Below are 24,041 nucleotides of genomic sequence, written 5' to 3'. Positions count from 1 at the left end.
CCATGGTTACAGATGGCAAAGCCTGATTATTCTGAGCCTTTAAGCATATGTTACTCTAGTACTTCTCTTTGTATGCAAGCTCGAAGGGAAGGGAGTATGACTACACAGGGTAATGCAATGTGTAACCATGAAGACACAGTTCTGCATAGGAGCTGTACCCAAAAAGACGGTAATTGATGAATATGTTTTATGGGGTTAATTAGTCTAAAATATTAAGAGGATGATAAAACGTAATGTAACTACCACTCAAATGGACTGGCCAAGGTGATTTTCATCCATAGTGATGTATCATCATGTTTGCATTGTCCAGTCATTGATGTAAGCACTCATTATGGATGCACGGTATGCAAATGAGCTCTTAGCAAGCTTTGCCTCTGATGCCACCAGATGTAAGGCAGGTATCCTGTAAGTGACCCACCTACTTGCATCCCTTCTTTCCATCGGTGCATGTATGGTGCCTCCTCGTGCTGATTAAGGCACTCTCCATAAGGAGAGATAGTACCCCCCAAATTCTGACTTAGGCCTCTCACCTAGTTAAGCCAGTACTCTCTGCTCTGCACGGATGAGGGGCAATCACCCACGAAAAAGCTGTCTGCAGATGAGGTGCTGGCTTATTTAATACCCAAGTCATGTCTCAAGGCCTGTTTAAAGGGTCAAACATTGACTTATTGGATAGCTGCCTTACATCTGGTGGCATAAGAGGCAGAGCTTGTTAAGAGCTCATTTGCATCCCTTTTCCTCCCAGAATTCCAGAGGAGCATGAATGGCCTATAAGTCTCCTCACGCCCATTAAGGTGGTCTCTGTAAGGAGAGAAAGTAGCCCCCAAATTCTGGATGCATTGACAGTGAGAACTAGTCCAAATTTTCATGGTGAGTATATTACATTTTTTCCTGTTTTTCTTACAGATTGAGCCTATTTCAGGAATTTGCCCCATAACATATATATATGTTTTTATATAATTTTTCAATAATTAGGTGTGATGCAAAAGTCCCATGTATAATAGTGGCAACAGGTTCAGCAGTTTTTGCTAATGACTATGTAACAGGCATTCACAGATCTGTATTCCGAATGTTTTGCATCATCGTGTACTGTGATTTTCCTTCCTTCAGTGACTGTGCGGGCCCACTTAACTGGATGGCTGATGACACTCAAGAAGACATTTGTGCTGGCACCAAGCTCTGTATTAAGAATAATTGTCCTCATCTCTAGTCTTATTATCTTGCCTTATCTCGGGTAAGTTACTTCTTCACATAACAGCATGGAAAACCCTGACCTTGAGTACTGGATTACACTGCCGTCTTTGTGCACTTAATGTCCTACTGTACTTTAAAGAACTGCTATATGGATGAGTGCAGTCTGTACTGCACGCTATATATAAAATGCAATAACCTTTCACCAGGTACATAACATAAAGTTACTATTGAAGTGGTAAAGAATGGCGCTGGGTAATCATACATTACATTTTTCACTTATAGATGACTATAAACTGAGTTATTGGTCCAGAGTCGAGTTAGACATTTACCTACAGATCACACTCTGATGAGCTCATAGAACATTACATAGCTAAGAAGACCCTGACTCGGTGCTGATGAGGATCAAAGGCTAGTACAGTCTTGTGCAGTCATGTGATATGACTCCTTATGGACAGGGGCAAGTGAAACGGTAGTGTTACTCCCAAAATTGCAGGAGGAACATGTTACATGTAACATACCCATTGTCATGTGACACAATATGTGGTCACATATTGTGAATTACCCGGTATAGTAGTAATTACATAGTTGTTGCTTCATAGTAAAGCAGTGCACACTGTTAATGCTCCAGCCTTCTTCGGCACTGCAGGTGTGCTATCAGCATGTATCTTTGATGTTGATATCTATCATTAGAGCTACCATAAGTACAGAAGTGAAGCGTCAGTGCACCAGGAGTAATCTATTACCCTTTGCAGACATAGGTGGCATAACTACCAAAATACTGCCATCCTACAGTCTGTGTTCACTTCATCAGGGATGGTGCACCCTGCATAAGGAATGAGATGTTGGCTTACAGCAGAGGTCCCCAGCCTTTTGTGGTGTATGATAGATGGTGTTGAGTCACATTGTATATTAAACAAGAAAACTCAAATATATGGTCTAATTATAAAGCTATACTGTAGTATTCAATTCCGCTGATATGGTTTAGACCATAGTTACTAGTTCTAGTAATTCTCCAGTAATCCCTGGTGATGCTAATGCTCGTGGCGTATGTACTGTAGGTGGCCAATACCTGCGGCGCTACATGAAAGGGGGTCTAAAAGCTACATGTGGCTTCTCAGACTCCGATTGGGGAAACAGTTAGTTACAGGGTAGCCAGTTTTTTCCTCCTGTATGGCATCCCTTCCCCCTGACCTGATAGGCCCAGTCACTGCAATAGCTCTGCCACCTGCTATACGTAGGTTATAGTTTGCTAGTGTCCTACAAAGGTATGCTGTTTATAAATTCCTCTGTCCGTGTACCGATTTCTGCATGTTTCCCAGATTTTACCCTTTGCTGCCTCACCTGACCTTTGCCTTATCTCCGTATTGACCTTGAGATACCCATCCTGACCTTGCACTGTCCTTGACTATGGTTTTGCCTGATCCCTCGGTGCTCCGCATCAATGTCTCTTGACCCCCTATGGGAGAGCTGTCACCTGAACAGTGACTACTCAATGAGGTAGTGGCCACGTAGATAAAGCCCTTACGAGTAGCCCCAAGCCAAAGCTGTTCAAGTGACCCAGTGGATCCACATCCGCTTCATAACGATAGATAAATAGATTACACTACTGTGTCCTGATATGTTGGAGAGACGAGACATGTCTGAGCTAGCTGTTTCCAGGAACAGAAATATTTCAGTTGACAACTGGGAACTGAGCAAATGATCTAGAAGATTTTAGCAATGGGGCAGATAACAAGAGGGTTAAAGGGGTTGTCTCCCTTCAGCAAATGGCATTTATCATGTAGACAAAGTTAATAAAAGACACTAATGTATTGTGATTGTCCATATTGCTTCCTTTGCTGGCTGGATTCATTTTTCCAGAACATTATACACCACTCATTTCCATGGTTACGACCACCCTGCAATCCAGCAGTGGCCGTGCTTGCACACTATAGAAAAAGTGCTTGCCTCTCTGGTGGCCGGGCCATGGGAGTGTGCATAGCCCAGCACTTATTTTCTATAGTGTGCGAGCGCGGCCACCATTGCTGGATTGAGGGGTGGTCGTAATCATGAAAACAAGCAGTGTATAATGTGATGGAAATATGAATCCAGCCAGCAAAGGAAGCAATATGGATAATCACAATACATTAGTAAGTGCCTTGTATTAACCTTCTCTACATGATAAATGCCACTTGCTGAAGTGAGACAACCCTTTAAATGTCAATGTGTCTGTCCACTCTACATTCACTAAAAATGGACTCTTTCATTTTCATCATTGTGGCACACAAACAAAGAGCATTGTTCATGAAGCACTAAAGACTGTTTGATATGGAACACAATGTACACAGAACTGAGACTTTTATTTAGACTGGGACGTTTTAGCAGAACATTAAATAGCACTTAGTTCTGGTAGTTCATTGATGGGTGACAGGTAGGAAAAGGGAACATGAGATATCTTAGAGGACTTTAAGGTGGTCCTCAGACAAAGCAGCAATTGTTATGTGGGGTCTTACTAGAATGTATTAGTGTGGTTTACTGCATTGTATAAAAATAAAAATAAAAACATGATAAGAGGTCATAGATACTCCCAGTCATATCAGCTATAACCCTGGGTTTCTGTGGGGCATCTGTGATGCAGTGGCTGCAAACCTGCCCACCTATGGCAGCCAATAGCCACACAAACTTGCCGTTAACAGTGGTATTGCCTTCAAATTCGAGGATAACTATTAAATCAGTGGGGTCCTACCGCTGGGGCCCCACTGATCACAAAAATGAGTACCACATACCCCTCGGAAGCCACCCAAAATGAATGGAGTGGTAGGTCCTACGTGCACACCGCCACTCCATTTATCTGTATTGAGTTCTAGAGACTATTTGGAACTCCCATAGAGATGACTGGAATGGCAGTTCACATGGCCGACCTATCACTCCATTCATTTTCGGAGGGGTATGTAGTCGCCTTGGTGGGGGTTCCAGTAATCGGACCCCACTAATATAGTTATCCCCTATCCTGTGGATAGGAGATAAGTTATAACAAATAGAATATCCTATAACAGTGATGGCGAACCTATGGCACGGGTGCCAGAGGCAGCACTCAGAGCCCTCTCTGTGGGCACCCGCACTGTGAAAAATGTCTATGGTGTACCAATATGCTTCAGACTTTTCCTGCCATTCATCAGCGCAGGGCGCACTATGAACAGCGCAGGCCGGGCACTGAATGCAGACAGGCTTTAATAGCTAAATGGTAAATTACATGGAAGATATACTATATTGAACTATACTATTCAGGTTAAATTGCCGTGTTGGCACTTTACGATAAATAAGTGGGTTTTGGGTTGCAGTTTGGGCACTCGGCCTCTAAAAGGTTCGACATCACTGTCCTATAACAATGGTTCAAGTGGTAGAACCACACTCCTCAAATGTGAAGGTGCCTCCCGCTATGTAGTGCACTTCCTATGAATGCACAGTAATGATTATTATTGTGTGCAGATGGGATTTATATGGCGCACACATTGTTTTATGACTTATTCCATTGTGTTTTTTTAACAATAGTCATTACTGAATTGTTTTTTAAAACGGCCTACTTTTCCATCCCAAATGTGTAGTAACAATCCCAGCGCACACAATTGGGACTTTACGTATTTCATTGTTAATTCAGGATTCCAAGGCACAGTTCTTATGAATGTACAGTAAGACATGGCATATAAGACTCTGTGTATTCCTTCCAACATTTACCTATATGAGGGGTAGTACCCAGATAATATACAGTGCCTTGCAAAAGTATTCACCCCCTTGGCTTTTTTTTTGGTGCCTCACAACCTGGAATTAACATGGATTGTTTGAGGATTTGCATCATTTAATATACTGAACATGCCAACTTTAAAGATGTGTTTTTATTTTAATTTTTTATTGTGAAGCAAATAAATAGGACAAAATAACAGAAAAAGTCAATGTGCATAACTATTCACCCCCCCTAAAGTCAATACTTTGTAGAGCCACCTTTTGCGGTAATCACAGCTCCAATTCGCTTTGGATAAGTCTCTATGAACTTGCCACATCTCACCACTGGGACTTTTACCCATTCCTTCTTGCAGAACTGCTCCGGCTCCTTCAAGTTGGAGGGTTTGTGCTTGTGAGCAGCAATCTTTAAGTCTGACCACAGATTTTCTATTGGATTAAGATCTGTGCTTTGACTAGGCCATTCCAATACATTTACATGTTTCCCCTTAACCCCCTCACTACCAAGCCATTTTTCACCTTAAATCCCAGGCCGATTTTTGCAAATCACGTGTCACTTTATGTGGTAATAAGTTTAAAACACTTTTACTTATCCAGGCCATTCTGAGATTGTTTTCTCGTCACCTATTGTACTTCATGACAGTGGTAAAATTGAGTATAAAATTTATTTTTTATTTATAAAAAGAATAGCAAATTTACCAAAAATTTAGAACAATTAGCAAATTTCCAAATTTCAATTTCTCTACTTTTATGATAGTAATACCTCCAAAAATAGTTATTACGTTACATTCCCCATATGTCTACTTTATGTTTTTATAAATTTGTGAATGCCATTTTATTTTTTGGGGAAGTTAGAAGGCTTAGAAGTTTAGAAACAAATCTTGAAGTTTTTCTTAAAATTTCCAAAACCCACTTTTTAAGGACCAGTTCAGGTCTGAATTCACTTTGTGAGGCTGATATAATAGAAACCACCCAAAATGACCCCATTTTAGAAACTACACCCCTATTCCAAACTGATTTTACAAACTTTGTTAACCCTTTAGGCCCCTTGCAGACGAGTGTTCCTCCCGTAGCCAGTCCGCATTGCAGCACCCGGCCTGACCTCCCATCGCTGCCAGGAGTCACATAGCATTATATTGATATGATGCTATGTAACCCTTACAGTTCTGGAATGTTGCATAATGCTGCCCGTGTTATACAATACATTTCAGAACTGTAAGGGTTACATAGCATCATAAATCAATATAATGCTATGTGACTTCTGGCAGCGATGGGAGGTCAGGTCGGGTGCTACGATGCAGACTGGCTGCGGGAGGAACACTCGTCTGCAAGGGGCCCTAGGTGTTCCACAAGAATTAATGGAAAATGGGGATGAAATTTCAGAATATCACTTTTTTGGCAGATTTTCCATTTTTTCCAGTAACAAAGCAAGGGTTAACAGCCAAACAAAACTCAATATTTATTGCCTTGATTCTGTAGTTTACAGAAACACCCCATATGTGGCCGTAAACTGCTGTACGGGCACACAGTATTGCGCACAAGGAAAGGAAGCAGATTTCACTGGGATAATTTTAAGTTGGCATGTCACATTTGAAGACCCCCTGATGCACCCCTAAAGTATAAACTCCAAAAAAAGACCCAATTTTGGAAGCTTTTTGGTTGGTCTATATTACACTTTTTGTGAGGCAAGATAACAAAAAAATAGCTGTTTTGGCACCGTTTTTATTTTTTGTTATTTACAATGTTCATCTGACAGGTTAGATCTTGTGATATTTTTATAGAGCAGGTTGTTATGGATGCGGCGATACCTAATACAGTTGCAAGAAAAAGTATGTGCACCCTTTGGAATGATATGGATTTCTGCACAAATTGGTCATAAAATGTGAGCTGATCTTCATCTAAGTCACAACAATAGACAATTGCATGATTTTCCTATTCTATGACGTAAAGTCATGATTTTATTAAAGACACGGAGGCGAGTATTGCATAACTCTTTCTTTACTCAAAATCACAGCAGCAAAGAATTTACATAAAAAATTAAGGACAACCCCCAGTAGAACCCCTCCCAATGGACAGTCCATAAATAGGCTCTCCTCATCCATATCATCCTCTTTCTTTGATGTGATCAGCCGAACCATACACGAACACTGGAACCAACTCCCACCAGCACGGAACAACTCCAAACCGGAACCACGAACCGAACTCTAGAACCCGAGCTCAACCGGAGCAGATGACAACCGGAAACAAAAACGCATTGGAAGGACACATCCACCCTAGAGTGCATTCAGGAACACCGGACCAGGCATCAACCTACGAGAAGAGAAAAACAGGAGAGTACGGGTAATACATAGGACTCGAAAACCATCAAAGTAGCTGAAAATAGGAAAAAACAAATTCAGCAAGCATAAATATTATTATATAATGCGGAAGTAACATATACAAATCAACATATATACACTCGAGTACCTAGAACTGGTCAATAAAAGGGAGGGAGAAGAAAAAAGGGGGGGCAATACTCGCCTCCGTGTCTTTAATAAAATCATGACTTTACGTCATAGAATAGGAAAATCATGCAATTTTATAACAAGACACGGAGGCTTCGTATTGCAAGTTTAAAGTGACGAAATAACTGAAGAAAAAGCATGACGGGGAGGTCTGAAATAAAACTCCCTAAAAGTGGAGGCTCTAGACCAATCAGCTAACCGTAGCACATCCTCCAGGCGGGCCCCTGCGACAGTCATGGAGGTAGCGGAAGCTCCCCTAACCGAATGCGCCGTGAATACCGAAGTATCCACACCGGCCAAGGACAGAATCCACTTCACCCAACGGGATAAGGTGACAGCAGCAACCGGAAGAAACGGCCTGCGGAAGGAGATGAACAATTGAAAAGCCGAAACGGGACGCAGAGAGGACGTACGTTCCAAATATTCTTTCAAACATTCCACCGGGCAAAGAGCCGGATTATCCGGGAATGCTGGATAGGACACCGACCGGATACTAGTCTTCGTGCGGCGAGAGATGTTAAAGGACACACCATCAGGGGTAAAAGATAGTGCATCAAAATCCAAGGCTCGAACATCTGAAACCCTCTTGCAGGATATCAGACACAGCAAGGTGACCAGCTTAGCAGAAAGCTGGCGCAGAGACAAGTCCGAATTGCGAGGCCAACCAGAGAAAAACTGCAGAACCAAAAGCACGTCCCAAGTGCTAGTAAAACGGGGCCTCGGAGGACGAGACAAACGTGACCCCTTGAGAAGTCGACACACCAGGGGATGCTGGCCCGCTGGACAGCCCGCAAAACCCAAGTGACGAGAAGAGATGGCTGACCTAAACAGGTTTATAGACCGATAAGCCTTGCCCTCATCAAACAGAGAGGACAAGAAATCAAGCAGGTCGTTCACAGGAGCCGAAAGGGGATCCAAACCCCGTCCCACGCACCAGTCAGCCCAACGTCGCCAGGCTGAAAGGTATGCTCTCCTGGTGCCGGGGGCCCATGCGCTCTCCAAGAGGACACGAGTCGTACACGATACGCCTGCGACATCCCAGCGTTCCCCGAAATTCTGCACGCCAATAGGCGGAGCGAACCGTCTGTTACCAGCGGATGACGCTGGCCCATTGGTCCGCCGAGGAGGTCCGGAAAAGTTGGAAGGAGACGGGGATCGTCCATCAGGAGTTCCAGAAGATGAGGGAACCATGATTGGGTTTGCCAAAACGGAACCACCAGAACCAACTCTGCCACCTGTAGGCGAACTTGAGACAGCACCCGAGGTATGAGTGCAAATGGAGGAAAAGCATAGGCCAGCTGACCCGACCAATCCTGAAGCAGGGCGTCCACAGCCTCCGACAGAGGGTCCGGCCTCCAACTGTAAAAACGTGGGAGTTGGGCGTTCCAACGGGAGGCGAAGAGATCCATAGAGAGGGAACCCCAGATCGATGCGATGGAAGAGAAAACCGCCGGATCTAACTTCCAATCGCTGAAGTCCGAAGAGTGACGAGAACTCCAATCTGCGAATGTGTTGCGGAGGCCCGGAAGATATTCCGCAACCACCGTGAAACCCCTGTCCAAGCAGAAGGACCAAAACTCCTTCGCTATGTGGGAGAGGACCGAAGAGTGAGTGCCGCCCATGGCATTGACATACCGCACGGCTGCCACATTGTCCATCCGGAGCTTGATACACGCCGATATCCTGTGGCTGGTGAAGCTGCGGATGGCGAAGGATCCTGCCATCAATTCCAGGGCGTTTATGTGGAGATGAGATTCGCCGTCTGACCAGGGTCCTCCGGTGGAAATCCCGTCGCAGTAAGCGCCCCAACCGAGGAGGCTGGCATCCGACTCCACGATCAGGTCCGGTTGGGGTCCCACGATGGCCTTGCCATTCCATGCGTCGAGGTTGGCGATCCACCACAATATCTCGTCTCTCGTCTCGAGATCCAGATCCACCTCGTCCGCGTAGGATGCTCCCGCTTGAAGGTGTGCGATCTTCAACCGTTGCAACGCCCGATAATGAAGAGGTGCAGGAAAAATCGCTTGTATGGAGGAAGAGAGGAGACCGACGATGCGTGCCAGGTGACGCAAAGAAATCCGAGGGAGCCTCAGGACCTGACGCAACTCTTTGCGGATGGCTTTGATCTTGGAGCCCGGAAGGTACAGGGTCTGATCTATGGAGTTCACCACAAACCCCAGGAATTCCATCGATCTCGAAGGTTGAAGACATGACTTCTCGGCGTTGATGACAAACCCGAGCCCGGTAAGAAGGCACAACGCCGATCGCAGGTGGAGAAGAAGCTCCGACGGAGAGCGAGCCATGAAGAGGATATCGTCCAGATAGATCACCAGACGAATACCCTGGCAGCGAAGCCACGCTACTACGGGCCTCAACAACTTGGTAAAACACCAAGGGGCAGATGAGAGGCCAAACGGCAGGCACGTGAATTGCCAAAGATGGCCGTGCCAACGAAACTGGAGGAGGCGTCGGGACTGGGGAGCTACAGGCACCGTCAGGTAGGCATCCTTCAGGTCCAACTTTACCATCCAGTCCCCCGGGAGCAGAAGGTCTCGCAGTAAATGGATACCCTCCATTTTGAAATGGCGGTATCGAACGAACCTGTTTAGGTTCCTCAAATTTATCACTGGTCGGAACTGGCCTCCTTTCTTTTCCACCAGGAATATGTTGCTGACCACTCCCAGTGAGAGTGGGGGTGCCCTCTCTATTGCCCCTTTGACCAAAAGGGACCGAAGTTCCAGGTTCATACAGGCCCGGGCTGGCCCTGAAAGCACTAAGGGCGGGGGCTCCGGAAGGGACAGACGGGCGTCCGTCAGATCTATCTGAAAGCCTTGAACCGTGGCCAGCACCCACGGATCGGAGGTGACTCGATTCCAAGCAGGTAAAAAATGTCGGAGTCTGCCCCCTATGCAAAGGTTGGAAGAAGACGGTGGATTTATGAGACTTACCAAAGGGACGCCTAGATCCCGAGTTGCCTCTGAATCCCCTGGAGCGAAAGGGTGTGCCTCTGGACGGGAAGAAAGAGGACTGTTGTCTCTGGTCCTGGAACGAGGAGTGTTGATGAAAGGGACCTCGACCGTTTCCACGGGTCTGGAATTGGGCACGGCCGGACAGACGGCCCCTGAAGCTGCCGGCCCTAGAAGAGACACGCCCTCGGAACACTTTGCGCATCGATGACTGGGCTTTGTCCAGCGCAGTAAAGGCTCCTACGAATTTGCCTAAATCCTTTATAAAACCGTCCCCAAAAAGGAGACCCTGGGCCTCTTTACCCATCTCAGTCAGCGCCATGTTTGACAGCTTGGGTTCTATTTTCATGAGGAGCGCCTTCCTCCGTTCGATAGAGAGGGAGGAATTGACATTCCCCACAAGGCAAATAGCGCGCTGGGCCCAGCCGCTGAGCTCCTCCGGGTCAATGGACGTGCCCTCCGTCCTGGCTGACTCAGCCAATTCAAAAATTTTTGTAAGAGGCCCCAGGCTGTCTAACAGCTTGTCTTGACAAGCCCGTAAGGCGGAATCTAGGCCCTTGCGGGGGTTAAACCCCGTCTTAGATAAGAATTGCACCATCTTGGGGTCTACATTAGGCGTTTCACATACCTTATTTGGTATCAAGGGGCGGGGGCATTCCGCCTTCAATTTGTTCCGGGTCTCTTTAGACAGTGGCTTCCTGACCCTGTCCTCTAGATAGCGGGCCACATGCGGAATGGGGAGCCACTCAGCCGACCGAGGATGGTGCAGGCTGTCTGGGTCAAACAGGGGGTCGCCCTGTGGGTCAACAAGGGAGCTAGGTCCCGGGGCATTGGTCTCCTGAGCCGCAGAAGAAGCGGGTTGGGAGACCCCTTCCAACGCATCAGCTACTTGGATCCCATCCAGATCCACCTCTGAATCATAGTGACCCTCATCAAAAACCTCCTCATTAGACTCTATATCTGAGTCAGACCTGGGCTCGGGCTGAGCTCGAGCGGATTTCCAGGAGCGCGTTTTTTCCGCCTGGCGCTGACAGGCTCTTTTGCGTGACCTTGGCACGCCGTCTTTTGATAGAACTATGCTATCCGCATTAAGTGTTCTGGAGGTATCAGAGACCGGAATTGCAGCCGGAGTAGTAACCGGGGTTTGCGCTCTGAGCGCTTGGGTGATAGACTGGCTAATCATGGATGACATATTGCCCATGGCATTAGCAATAGCCGTCGAGATTGACAGTTGCAGATCCCCAACTTGGGGCTCATTCAGGCATTGAGCAACAGGGACTGGAGCAGAGCTAGTGGTGGGGTCAGAAGGGGCATCGCTAGGCAGGGACATAATTGCAGGAGTAGTCACTCCAGAGCAAGCAGTGTCAGATCGGACTGAAAACATGTAACTTAGCTGGGAAGCTGGCAGTCAGGTACCGCTGTCCGGCGAAGAGGAAAAGGCGCCGACAGTGACCGGAAGGGGCGGGGCAAGCTAAGACGCCCCTCTCCCCAACAGGGTGTACCAAGATGGCGCCCGAGATCCCAGTCTCAGGCGCCTACATTCCCAGCATTAGAAACAAAATGGCGCCCGAGATTCTCGCACCGGGCCGAAATCCCGCGAATCACGAGACTTCGGCCGGCACAGAGCGCGCGAAACAGATTGGGGAAGACGCGAAGATGGCGCCGGTCGAAAGATAAGGTAAGGGGCAGGGAGAGAGCGGACCGGACGGAGGAGGGGGACGCAACCGATATAAAATATATAACAGGGACCGGGACAATCGAAGGCAGGCTGGCTCAATGGCAAGGAGGACAATAGATGAGCGACCCCAACAACGCGGAAAAATTAACGATTATAATAATAATATCTCTAAGAGAAAACGGCCAAACGAAAGACATGCGAAAAAATAATATCGAATATTCATAAACCGGACAGTAATAAGCCCCACAAGGAAAAATAATAATGGTACAAGACCACACTGCATAATGTAAATACAAGTACTTATCTGCTGTGGGCAGCAGCAAAGAAAGAGGATGATATGGATGAGGAGAGCCTATTTATGGACTGTCCATTGGGAGGGGTTCTACTGGGGGTTGTCCTTAATTTTTTATGTAAATTCTTTGCTGCTGTGATTTTGAGTAAAGAAAGAGTTATGCAATACGAAGCCTCCGTGTCTTGTTATAAAATCACAGTCTGCTTAAACTAATAACACACAAATAATTAAATGTTACCATGTTTTTATTGAACACACCATGTAAACATTCACAGTACAGGTGGAAAAAGTATGTGAACCCCTAGACTAATGACATCTCCAAGAGCTAATTGGAGTGAGGTGTCAGCCAACTGGTGTCCAATCAATGAGATGAGATTGGAGGTGTTGGTTACAGCTGCCCTGCCCTATAAAAAACACACACCAGTTCTGGGTTTGCTTTTCACAAGAAGCATTGCCTGATGTGAATGATGCCTCTCACAAAAGAGCTCTCAGAAGACCTACGTTTAAGAATTGTTGACTTGCATAAAGCTGGAAAGCGCTGGCCAATTTTTGGTCTGATCCCCTTTACAATGCATTACAATACTTCTGTATTGGCTGTAAGTGTACTACAGACTAATACACTTTAGCCAGCTTGACTGTGAGATCCAGGGAGCTGGATCTCACATGCTCTCCAGGAAGGCAGCCACGATGCCTAAGGAAGGCATTGGGCTGCCTTCCCTGTAGCAGCGCGGGGACCCCATGGACACCGGCAACCGTGAGGATACCGCACGTGCCGCAGTCAGCCCTGAACGCGGCCATGCAAGGGTTATTGCGCTGGCATCAGTGATTTCACCAATGTCGGCGCATCCAGCAGGGGTTCGCCTATCAGTGACAGCCAGACCCCTGCCACTTATCAGACGGGCGCAGCTCCTGCACCCGCCCGATTAGTGCGCCATAACTGTACTGTGCTGGTATTTTGTACCTATTTTGCAGTGTCGTACAGCTACGGCGCTGGTAGTGAACAGTTTGAAACCACTCAAGTGTTGCTGTAGCAGTGTGTTTGGGGTCATTGTCCTGCTGGAAGATGAACCTCCGCCGTCCTAGCCTCAAATCACGCACAAAGGCTACATGCACATGAACGTATTTTGTTTCCGTGTTCGTTACTTTTTTTTGCGGATAGGATGTGGACCCATTCATTTCAATGGGTCCGCAAAAAATGTGGACAGCACACCGTGTGCTGTCCGCATCAGTATGTCCGTTCCGTAGCCCCGCAAAAAAAAATAGAACATGTCCTATTCTTGTCCGTTTTAGACAGTTACGATGGATCCGCCAAAAAACTGATGGCATACGGATGTCATCCGTTTTTTTTGCGGATCTGCAATTTGCAGACCGCAAAACACATACGGTTGTGTGCATGTAGCCAAAGTGGTACATGTTTTGCTCAAGAATATCCCTGTATTTAGCACCATCCATCTTTTCCTCAACTTTGACCAGTTTCCCAGTTCCATCCCCCAGCATGATGCTGCCACCAGCATGTTTCACTGTGGGGATGGTGTTCTTTGGGTGATGTGTTGGGTTTGCGCCAGACAGAGTTTTTCGTTGATAGCCGAAAAGTTCAATTTTAGTCTCATCAGACCAGAGCACCTTCCTCTATACATTTTGGGAGTCTCCCACTTGCCTTTTCGCAAACTCACAATGTGCCTTTTTGTTTTTAGCTGAAAGTAATGGCTTTCTTCTGGCCAGTCTGCCATAAAGCCAAACTCTATGGAGCATACGGCTTATTGTCGTCCTATGTACAGATACTCCAGTCTCTGCTGTGGAACTCTGCAGATCCTCCAGGGTTACCTTAGGTCTCTGTGCTGCCTCTCTGATTAAAGCCCTCCTTGCCTGGTCCGTGAGTTTTGGTGGGCGGCCATCTCTTGGCAGGTTTGCTGTTGTGCCATGTTCTTTCTATTTGGTTATGATAGATTTGATGGTGCTCCTGGGGATCATCAAAGATTTGGATATTTTTTTTTTTTATAACCTAACCCTGACTTCTACTTCTCAACAACATTCTGGAGTGGGTGCTGCAAAGCCCTATTGACTCACCCGGTCAAAAAGTAGTAATAGAATAGAATATAAATGAATGCTGAGCACTCATCATCTGTAGGACAATATAGAAGAACAAACACCTGAGTAATGTATTATTTAAAAAAACATATATAAACATAAATAAGACCAATAGAAAAAAAATCAAAAAATGAATGTTCATGAGTAGCGATGCTGAGTAAAATTGCATGTAGTGATAATGAGCAAAATAAAGTGCGATTGTGCTGAATCACTGGCTCTATATATATATATATATATATATATATATATATATATATATATATATAGCAATAGTATAGTGTATAGTGTCCAATGTTGGTTGTCAGATCCTGGGACATAGAGGCTGGATTCTACAATAGTGGTTAGTCAATGTCACATAACAATCACTGTTGTATCTTCTCCCATATATTAAAAGCAATTATATTGCATTAAGGAATAGATGTAAATAATGCTGACCGTAATGTTATAGTTGCACTCAACGGTGTACTATGACATCAGTGTATAATAAAAAATAATAATAATAAATAATAGTAATATACTGTGCGATCTGTGCCCACAGTGGCGTCCCACGTGGCTGCAGTATCTAAAACAGCAATATCTTACTGTGAGTTGCCAGCTGCTGGAACGGGTGGTCGCTTGACTGGGCAGACTTTAGTTCCGTTATCCCGCTTTCACTTTGTAAAAAGTTGCCGACCAGTGATCGTATGATGACTCTAAATGGCTTGCAAAGCTGGAGAGTCGGAGCGCAGCATTCCTCGTTTGTCAAATGGGAGGTAAGGCTTGTCTTTATTGTATAAGACCTTGCATGCAAATATATCCAAAGATGAAGTCGATGCAGGGGTATACGTCCATCAGCTGATGTGCGGGTCTCCTATTAACCATATGCGTTTCGGGGTCTATACCTGGCCCCTTCCTGGCCCATATATTGAGCCAGTGATTCAGCACAAATCGCACTTTATTTTGCTCATTGTCACTACATGCAATTTTACTCAGCATCGCTACTCATGAACATTTATTTTTTATGATTTTTTTTCTATTGGTCTTATTTATGTCTATATTTTTTAAATAATAAATTACTCAGGTGTTTGAATCACACAGGTGTTTGTTCTGCTATATTGTCCTACAGATGATGAGTGCTCAGCATTAATTTATATTATATTCTATTACTAGTGTTTGGTCAGTGATGCCTCTTGCTTAGGTGTTGCAGCCTCTGGGGCCTTTAAAAAAAGGTGTGTATATGTAATGACAGATCATGTGACACTTAGATTGCACACAGGCGGACATCATTTCACTAATTATGTGACTTCTGAAGGTAATTGGTTGCGCCAGAGCTTTTTAAGGGCTTCCTAACAAAGGGGGTGAATACATACGCACATGCCAATTTTCTGTTTTCTATTTCTAAACAATAGTTTTATTTATATATTTTTCTTATTTCACTTCACCAACTTAGACCATTGTGTTCTGATCCATCACATAAAATTCAGATTAACAAAACATTGAACTTAAGACTGTAATGTAACAAAACACGACAAAAAGTCAAGGGGGGGGGGGGGGGAGGGAGTGAATACTTTTGCAAGGCACTGTATGTAACCTGTTGCTGTCCACTGTATAAATCCCATCTGCACATAATAATAATGTTTATAGAGCGCCCGCATATTCCATGGTGCTTTACAATTGGACCCAGAGCTATGAGGGTAGCATTGACTCAAATGGATTCATCAGATGCCTTCTTCATATGAAAATGCCTGTCTGCAGTATGTGACAGATCCGCCGATGCAGTTTTTCAGTATGTCCAGTATATGTAGACTTTGTATCTTATGATTTGTATTTATTTTGCTGCTCCTTGTGTTGCAGGGTTCATGGAGCCACATTAGGAGTGGGATCCCTTCTTGCTGGTTTTGTTGGAGAATCCACAATGGTGGCTATTGCATCCTGCTATGTGTATCGAAAACAGGTAATGTTTTCTAAGAAACAGGAAAGCAGATATATCATGTCTCCCTGATCAATAATATGTTATGTCTCCATAAATCATTTGGGAATGTATGCTTATTAATAGGGTGATACTCGTGCTCGCACTGCAGAACTGTAACCTGCTTTCCATGTTAACCCCATCAGCCTATGGGCTGTATTCTGCACAGTTGCTACATAGCACTAAGAGTTACCTGCACAGACCATGCACTCATCTAAATATATAGTTATATCGAATTATTTATCTATCAAGATTTATTGCTTTTCCCTATGCTTCTCTGACAAGTATGCACTTACCAAATTTAGTAACCGCTTTATACTGCCTTAACCGTAAACCAATATCTGCCTCTTTCTACACTACTCAACATCGAAATTGCAACACCAAGAAGGACAAGCCGTAAGGTTATGCAAATCGAGGAAGTAGCAGGGGTCGCTAGGATCTACAGATGATCAAATTTTCAACCACCTTAGCTCGAATCTGAGGGATATGGGAGGGGCATAAAAGCCAGATTAAGGGTACTTTCACACTAGCGTTATTTTTTTCCGGCATAGAGTTCCGTCAAAAGGGCTCTATGCCGGAAAATAACTGATCAGGCATTTTCCAATGCTTTCTGAATGGATAGAAATCCATCTAGTTTGCATCAGTACGCTTTCCGTTCAGTCACTGTCAGGCGTTTTGTCCGTCCAAAATGCCTGATCAGTCGCCGGAATTAATTCCCATTGACTTGCATCAGTGCCGGATCCAGCATTACAAAACAACTGAAGGACGGATCCGTCTACAAATGCTGTCAGTTGTCACACTGATCGGCGGATCCAGCAGGCAGCTCCGATGACGGAACGGCCTGCCGGATCACACTAACGCTAGTGTGAAATTACCCTAAAAGCAGAAGTTTGTTAGCCACATGAAACCTCAATGACAGCCATAACCTCTAATATGATATATGAACAAGGATTAGGTTTGTGAAACAACCCTTTTAAATATTGTAGATTACATAGATATTATTACAGTCTTGTGTCCAGAAACTACTACTGTAAACATCCAATTGTATCTCATTATAGATAGCATGCCCATTTCCCATAGCACTAGCATTCTTTTCAAGCCAGAATATTATCTAGTAAAGGTCACTCCGGTTTATATCTGTCATTCTAGAAAAAGAATGAGACCGAGACGGAAGGAGAAGACTCAGCAATGACCGACATGCCTCAGAGTGAGGAGTTAACAGACATTGTGGAGATGAAGGAAGATGGAGAATGAGCAGGGTCTTGGCTTCAGTAGTAAAGGCCACCGCTTCCGTGTCTCTGGTCTTGAAAAAGTTTTTTCTTCTTTGTATTTGAAATCTGGTTTCAGAAAGCTCCAGCGTTTAGCATACTGGGTATGCTTCCTATAAACAGGGGCTGTCCTAGGCTCACCGCTTTCAGATACCATGCATTTATCTTTCCATGGACAAGCAATCAGGCATCATCCTACTGGATAGACTTTGAGCTTCATTGGACAATTCCTATTTGTCAACCAAAGCATTAGTCTCTGTCTCTGCTGGTAAAGCTGCCGTCCCATTCCCTATGTTCTGTTAACCCACTGATCTTTACTTATACAGGAATACCGAAATTCACTTCTTTCTTTTTATTTTGGTTACATTTTGCGATCCACTTTTCAGCTCAAAAAGGGATTTATTTCTAGAGACCAGTTATGAAAGCACACAACCCAGCGTGAGTCGCTGCACAAAACCGAAAGAGTGCTTTTATACCACACATCAGTCACTAATGTGTCCACAATATCTTAGTACTGGAATCTAATGGGTACAGTCAGCTTTTAAGAATGTTTGACTCAAAGAGCATCTGTCCCCTCTCCTGACATGTCTGTATGAGCAAATAATTGGTTTCTCTATAAAATAACAATTCTGGAACATCTTTTCTTAGAACTGTGAGGTTCCTCCATTATTTCTCCTTGAAATTCATGAATACTTTGACATCTGGATGTTACCATATTAGACACTTTCAAAACTTTTTACAACTCTTATGACTAGGGATATGGCTTAGTTGGAAAGGGTCATGATCTGTTACAAAAATGGCATTGCTTATAAAATGGGTCAAAATGTTGTCTCACGATTCTGGTGTAAAGTAAGCCAACTAACAGGTGGTGTAAAGTTAGACTAGCCAGTCTAAAGGTGCACTAGATATCCCATCCTGCATCTGACACTGATAAATCTGACGCATTTTTAGATTGTTTGGTCTTAGTTTGCACTAAGTGTTAAAAAGTTTTAGTAAATCTGCCTGTTACTTTTTGAAGGGATAATATTGAAGCATTTAGAGACAGCAATTGCATTCCATTAAAGTTAAAATTACTGATTAGCATCTGATCATTGGGGGCCCAACACCCGGGACCCCCACCGATCAGCTGTTTGAAAAACAAAGTGGCACTTGCAGTAGTCTTCTCTCAACTTTTCCTAGGCCAAGTGACAACACATTCATGTGTTCATGTGTCACGTGGCCTAGGTGCAGCTCAACCCCATTGAAGTGAATGGGGCTTAGCGCAATACTGAGCAAAGCCCCTATACTATACAGGAGCACCACTGCTTTCTCAAAACAGCTGATTGGCGGGAGTCCCCACCAATCAGATACTGATGACCTATCCAGAGGATAGATCATCAGTAAAAAACTTTTTTAAAACAGTTTTAAAATGATCATGTAATCCATGGGCATATGAGCTGAACATCATGTGACCAAGGTGACATGTTGAAGGGTATGATTCACAGAAAAAGATACAAAACATCCTGCACCGTGTAATAAATTAATATACGGATGTGCATGGCTTCATTTATAAAATAAAAATCACAGGAAATAAAGCCCTAACACAATAGATGCGAACATTTTTTATGGACTAAGCCCTTATTCTGATATAATAAAATCTGAGACTCTCAACCAATATACTTTGATCAAAACACATCTGTGTCCGCCTACCTGCGCCAAGGTGATGTCAGTCAGGCAGGTCCTACTGTAAACTTACCTATGCCATTGGGCATCTACATTCAGGAGGGCAGACCCTGCTGCTCCTAGTTACCTTTGTGTGTATCAAGCAACCAATGAGAGGAAGAGCAAGCACAGCTATATGTACCACCTAATCAAGGCGGTCTGTTTGATAGAAGGGGCAAAAGTGCACAGGAATGCTACTCCCAAGATAAAATAGGAGCACATTCACACTTGAATTGTATACTACAGACTAAACAAAAATCACAGGATAAAAAAACAAAAAACATCCTGCACGATGTAATAAATGAATATGCAGATTTTTTTATAAAAGAAAAAATAATGCAGTAACACAATAGATACAAATATATATGGACTGAGCGCTTACTCTGATATAATAAAATCTGAGACTCTCAGCCAATATATTCTGGAGTGGAGCATGGTGTTAATGCAGAGCTGCACGCCACTAGCACAAGGTACACTGCTAATAATAAAATTTCTTTTCTGAGCTACAGGCCAGTGGGCCATACACACAGTATACACAGACATGGTTACAGAATATGTATAACGGGTCAGGCTGTCTTTATGTTTAGGCGATTGGATTGATGAATTTTCTGATTCAATAATTTTTTATTGTTTTTCTTTGACAATAAAAACATAGAAAATACAAAATATACACTTTCATTGTAGTACAAGAGAAAGGATAGGTCAATTACATCAAACTTTCAGCAAATCTCGCTACTAATCCCATTAGTTCGGTTATTACATTTGCCCTACAGACAGGATTGATTAATTTTCTCCTGGTGAAGATATGTCTGTGAAGGTTTTCATTTGTCCAGGTCATGCTATATATGTAAAGAATAAATCAAGGCAACTGGACGTACTGTAGATTTCTGGTAATTATACCCAGCAAGTACGTGTTTCGGATAAGGAGGCCGATTGGTACAAACGAGGTGTGAAGGAGGCCATCTACGTAAAAATGGAGAAGCCAAGCTTGAATAGAGGTGGGGGGTTAGACATCTATTGTCTGCCACATACAATGCTGTCTTGACACCTTTTTCTGGGAGGTCATTATCACCTACTGACTCCAATTAGGATAATGGATTCAACACCTTTGACCCAATGCTGGGTATAATTACCAGATGTGGATTCAGTTACATATTTATTCCCAGAGAATTCTTGTACAGTCACTCAGAATTGAGAAAACTCATTGGAAGAACGAGTGAAACATTTTCAAGAAATCTACAGTACGTCCAGTTGCCTTGATTTATTCTTTACAGATATTCTGGTGAAGAGATTCATGGAATATTCTGCCACAGTTAAGGATGTACCTTGTGTCTGAAACACGTAAGTGTATAGTTTTATGGTGTACAAGTGGATTTTTTAAATCAATAGGTTATACTAAAGTCAAAATGAACTTTTCCCCAAAACTGAATAATTTGACTGATAGTTTATGCATCCACAACACAAGCAGAGCCATGCTGAGAAGGGTTAAAGGACTTCCAAGAAGTATGTGAGCCGAAGCCTATTTGTTGTGCAGGGCCATCACTGCTTTGACCACTTGTTTCATGAATATTAAGCAGGAATAACATGAACGACAAATGAGAAAAGCTGATACAACTCTTATTTCATGAGGAATGCAATATTTACTAAAACAGACGTGTCAGGGGTGGCGACAGGTTAAGGGTTAGTTTGCTCAAGCCGCTGTTCTTAAAGTGTAACTGCACTTTTTTCATCATGCACAATCTAAAGTCATTTTTTGTAACTGCTTGTAACGTATTGCGTACTGTTTTTTTTTGTTATATCATGTATTTTCTTCCATTCCTATGTACAACTTAGGTCGGGTTCACATCACAGTTATCGATTCTGTTTTTGTTTTACGTTATAACATGGTTATAAAGGAAAATAATGGAATCCATAAGACAGAAATCAAAATGGAAGCCTTTCTGTCTGGTTCCTGTTATGCTACAGGACTTTTTTTTCCTTTCTGCATAACTGAAACCAGGCGGATCCGTTATGCTTTCCCATAGACTTCTATTATGATGGAAAGCAAAACAGAATACCTTTTAAAGGCTTCCGTTTTGCATTCTGTCATAATAGAGGTCTATGGGCAGCATAACGTATCCGTCCTGTTTCCGTCATGCAGGACTGGACTCCTGCATAATGGAAACCAGGATGGATCCGTTATGCTGACCATAGACTTCTATTATGGCGAATCAAAACGGAATGCCTCTTATAGGCTTTCGTGTTGACTTCTGTCTTATGGATTCCGTTATTTTCCATTTATAACCATGTTATAACAGAAAACAAAAACGGAAATCGATAACGGTGATGTGAACCTGCCCCAATGACAAAATTCTGCTGTTTGCTATTCAGAATACATCTACAATATATCAACATCTCATCAACCATAGACTTTAAGGGGTTGTCTGAGATAATTAAAATCTAGGACAACGCCTTTATTTTCTTAAAATAAAAAATATATATTCACCTATTTCACCAGCACTGGTCCAATGCTCCTATTGCTATTTCTTAAGAACTGCAGCAGTGACATGCCTGGATTCGGCCACATGACCTCCTAATCACTGTCCTTAGCAGTCTACAGCTGAGAACAGTGGTTGGCTGCAGCAGTGACTTGCCTGGATTCGGCACATGACCTCCTAATCACTGTCTTTAGCAGTCTACAGATGAGAACAGTGGTTGGCTGCAGCAGTGACTTGCCTGGATTCGGCACATGACCTCCTAATCACTGTCCTTAGCAGTCTACAGATGAGAACAGTGGTTGGCTGCAGCAGTGACTTGCCTGGATTCGGCACATGACCTCCTAATCACTGTCCTTAGCAGTCTACAGATGAGAACAGTGGTTGGCTGCAGCAGTGACTTGCCTGGATTCGGCACATGACCTCCTAATCACTGTCCTTAGCAGTCTACAGATGAGAACAGTGGTTGGCTGCAGCAGTGACTTGCCTGGATTCGGCACATGACCTCCTAATCACTGTCTTTAGCAGTCAACATCTAAGAACTGTGGTTGACTGCAGCAGTAATGTGCCAAATCTAAACAGATCACCACTGTTCATAAACAAACAGTGGCAGAAATACCGGACCAACGCCAAGAGTGAGTGTATCATTTCTTTAAGGCATTGTAAGGGTTGTCTGAAATTGTAATTACCTTAGACAACCCCTTTAACATTCCCCTTGTGTTTCCCTACATGATCTGATACTGTAAGCACTAACTGATCAATGTGAGTGTGTAGGTACACAACCCCATCTGGCAACACCCAGATGTCAACAGACAGTGGCAGGAATACCGGACCAGCACCACATAGAATGATGCTGGAGAACAGGCGAGTACATAAGTAAGGGTTGTCCAAAATTGTATTTACCGTGGACAACCCCTTTAACCTCTCCTTTGTCAAAGGGCTGTTTCCCTACATGATCTGATTCTGCCAGTACTAATTGGTCAGTGTGAGTGGTAACACCCAGTGGTCAATGCATTCATACATTTTTAGGCAGAATAACAGAGGATTGGAACTATGGAGAATTATAAAAAAAATAAAAAAAAATAAAGATGCTCCAGAATTCTCATTACGTTGGGAGTATAATTATTTATTAAAATAGATAATTCAAGAAAGCCGATATGTCAGATCGGATATACTCAACATATTGGCGCAGATTTATGAAACTGTCTAAAAGAAAAACTTTCTTTGTTGCCCACAACAACCAATCACCGCATACACATGCTTTCATTTTTCAAGAGCACTATCAAAAATTAGGAGGCACATTTATTAAGACCAACGTTTTTAGATACTAGTCTTAATGCTACTTTCACACTAGCGTTCGGGTTTCCGTTCGTGAGCTCCGTTTGAAGGAGCTCACGAGCGGACCCGAACGCAGCCGTCCAGCCCTGATGCAGTCTGAATGGAGGCGGATCCGCTCAGACTGCATCAGTCTGGTGGCGTTCAGCCTCCGCTCCGCTCGCCTCCGCACGGACAGGCGGACAGCTGAACGCTGCTTGCAGCGTTCGGGTGTCCGCCTGGCCGTTCGGAGGCGTGCGGATCCGTGCGGATCCGTCCAGACTTTCAATGTAAGTCAATGGGGACGGATCCGTTTGAAGATGGCACAATGTGGCTCAATCTTCAAGCGGATCCGTCCCCCATTGACTTTACATTGAAAGTCTGGACGGATCCGTACTAGGCTATTTTCACACTTAGCTTTTTTTTTGCTAAAATAATGCAGACGGATCCGTACTGAACGGAGCCTCCGTCTGCATTATTATGATCGGATCCGTTCAGAACGGATCCGATCGAACGCTAGCCGAACGCTAGTGTGAAAGTAGCCTTAAGCCCTTCAGCTGGTGCCGGCCTCTACATAACTTTGGTGTATCCACCGCCAGTTCTAAATGTAAGGCAGCTTCCTTGCTGTCTTACATTTAGACCATTTTCTATGCCTAAACCAGGCATCCCCTTCCCCGCCCGTGCCTACTTTTTTTTAGACCTGGCGTGAGCGGGGAGAAGTCACATAATGGGTCGCCTAGGTCCTTGCGCCAGAAATACGCCTAATTTAGGCTACTTTCACACCAGCATTCGGGGCTCCGCTTGTGAGTTCCGCTTAAAGGCTCTCACAAGCGGCCCTGAACGCTTCCGTCCAGCCCTAAATGCATTCTGAGTGGATGCGGATCCGCTCAGAATGCA

The 24,041-nt window shown here is 44.1% G+C and overlaps 1 protein-coding gene across 1 annotated transcript in view; it reads left to right on the top strand.

Moving 5' to 3' along the window:
* Positions 1–20,322, top strand: part of ANKH (ANKH inorganic pyrophosphate transport regulator) — a 133,850-nt gene extending 113,528 nt beyond the window's left edge. Inside the window, exons 10-12 of the mRNA XM_044294729.1 lie at positions 1,111–1,234; positions 16,273–16,372; positions 17,537–20,322. Of these exons, the coding sequence (XP_044150664.1) occupies positions 1,111–1,234; positions 16,273–16,372; positions 17,537–17,641 (329 nt within the window). The 3' untranslated portion in view covers positions 17,642–20,322. The remainder of the gene's footprint in view (positions 1–1,110; positions 1,235–16,272; positions 16,373–17,536) is intronic.
* Positions 20,323–24,041: the final 3,719 nt, after the last annotated feature.

Source organism: Bufo gargarizans, chromosome 5 (assembly GCF_014858855.1).
Source record: "Bufo gargarizans isolate SCDJY-AF-19 chromosome 5, ASM1485885v1, whole genome shotgun sequence".
Classification (NCBI taxonomy): domain Eukaryota; kingdom Metazoa; phylum Chordata; class Amphibia; order Anura; family Bufonidae; genus Bufo; species Bufo gargarizans.
This window is presented reverse-complemented; position numbering and strand designations above follow the sequence as displayed.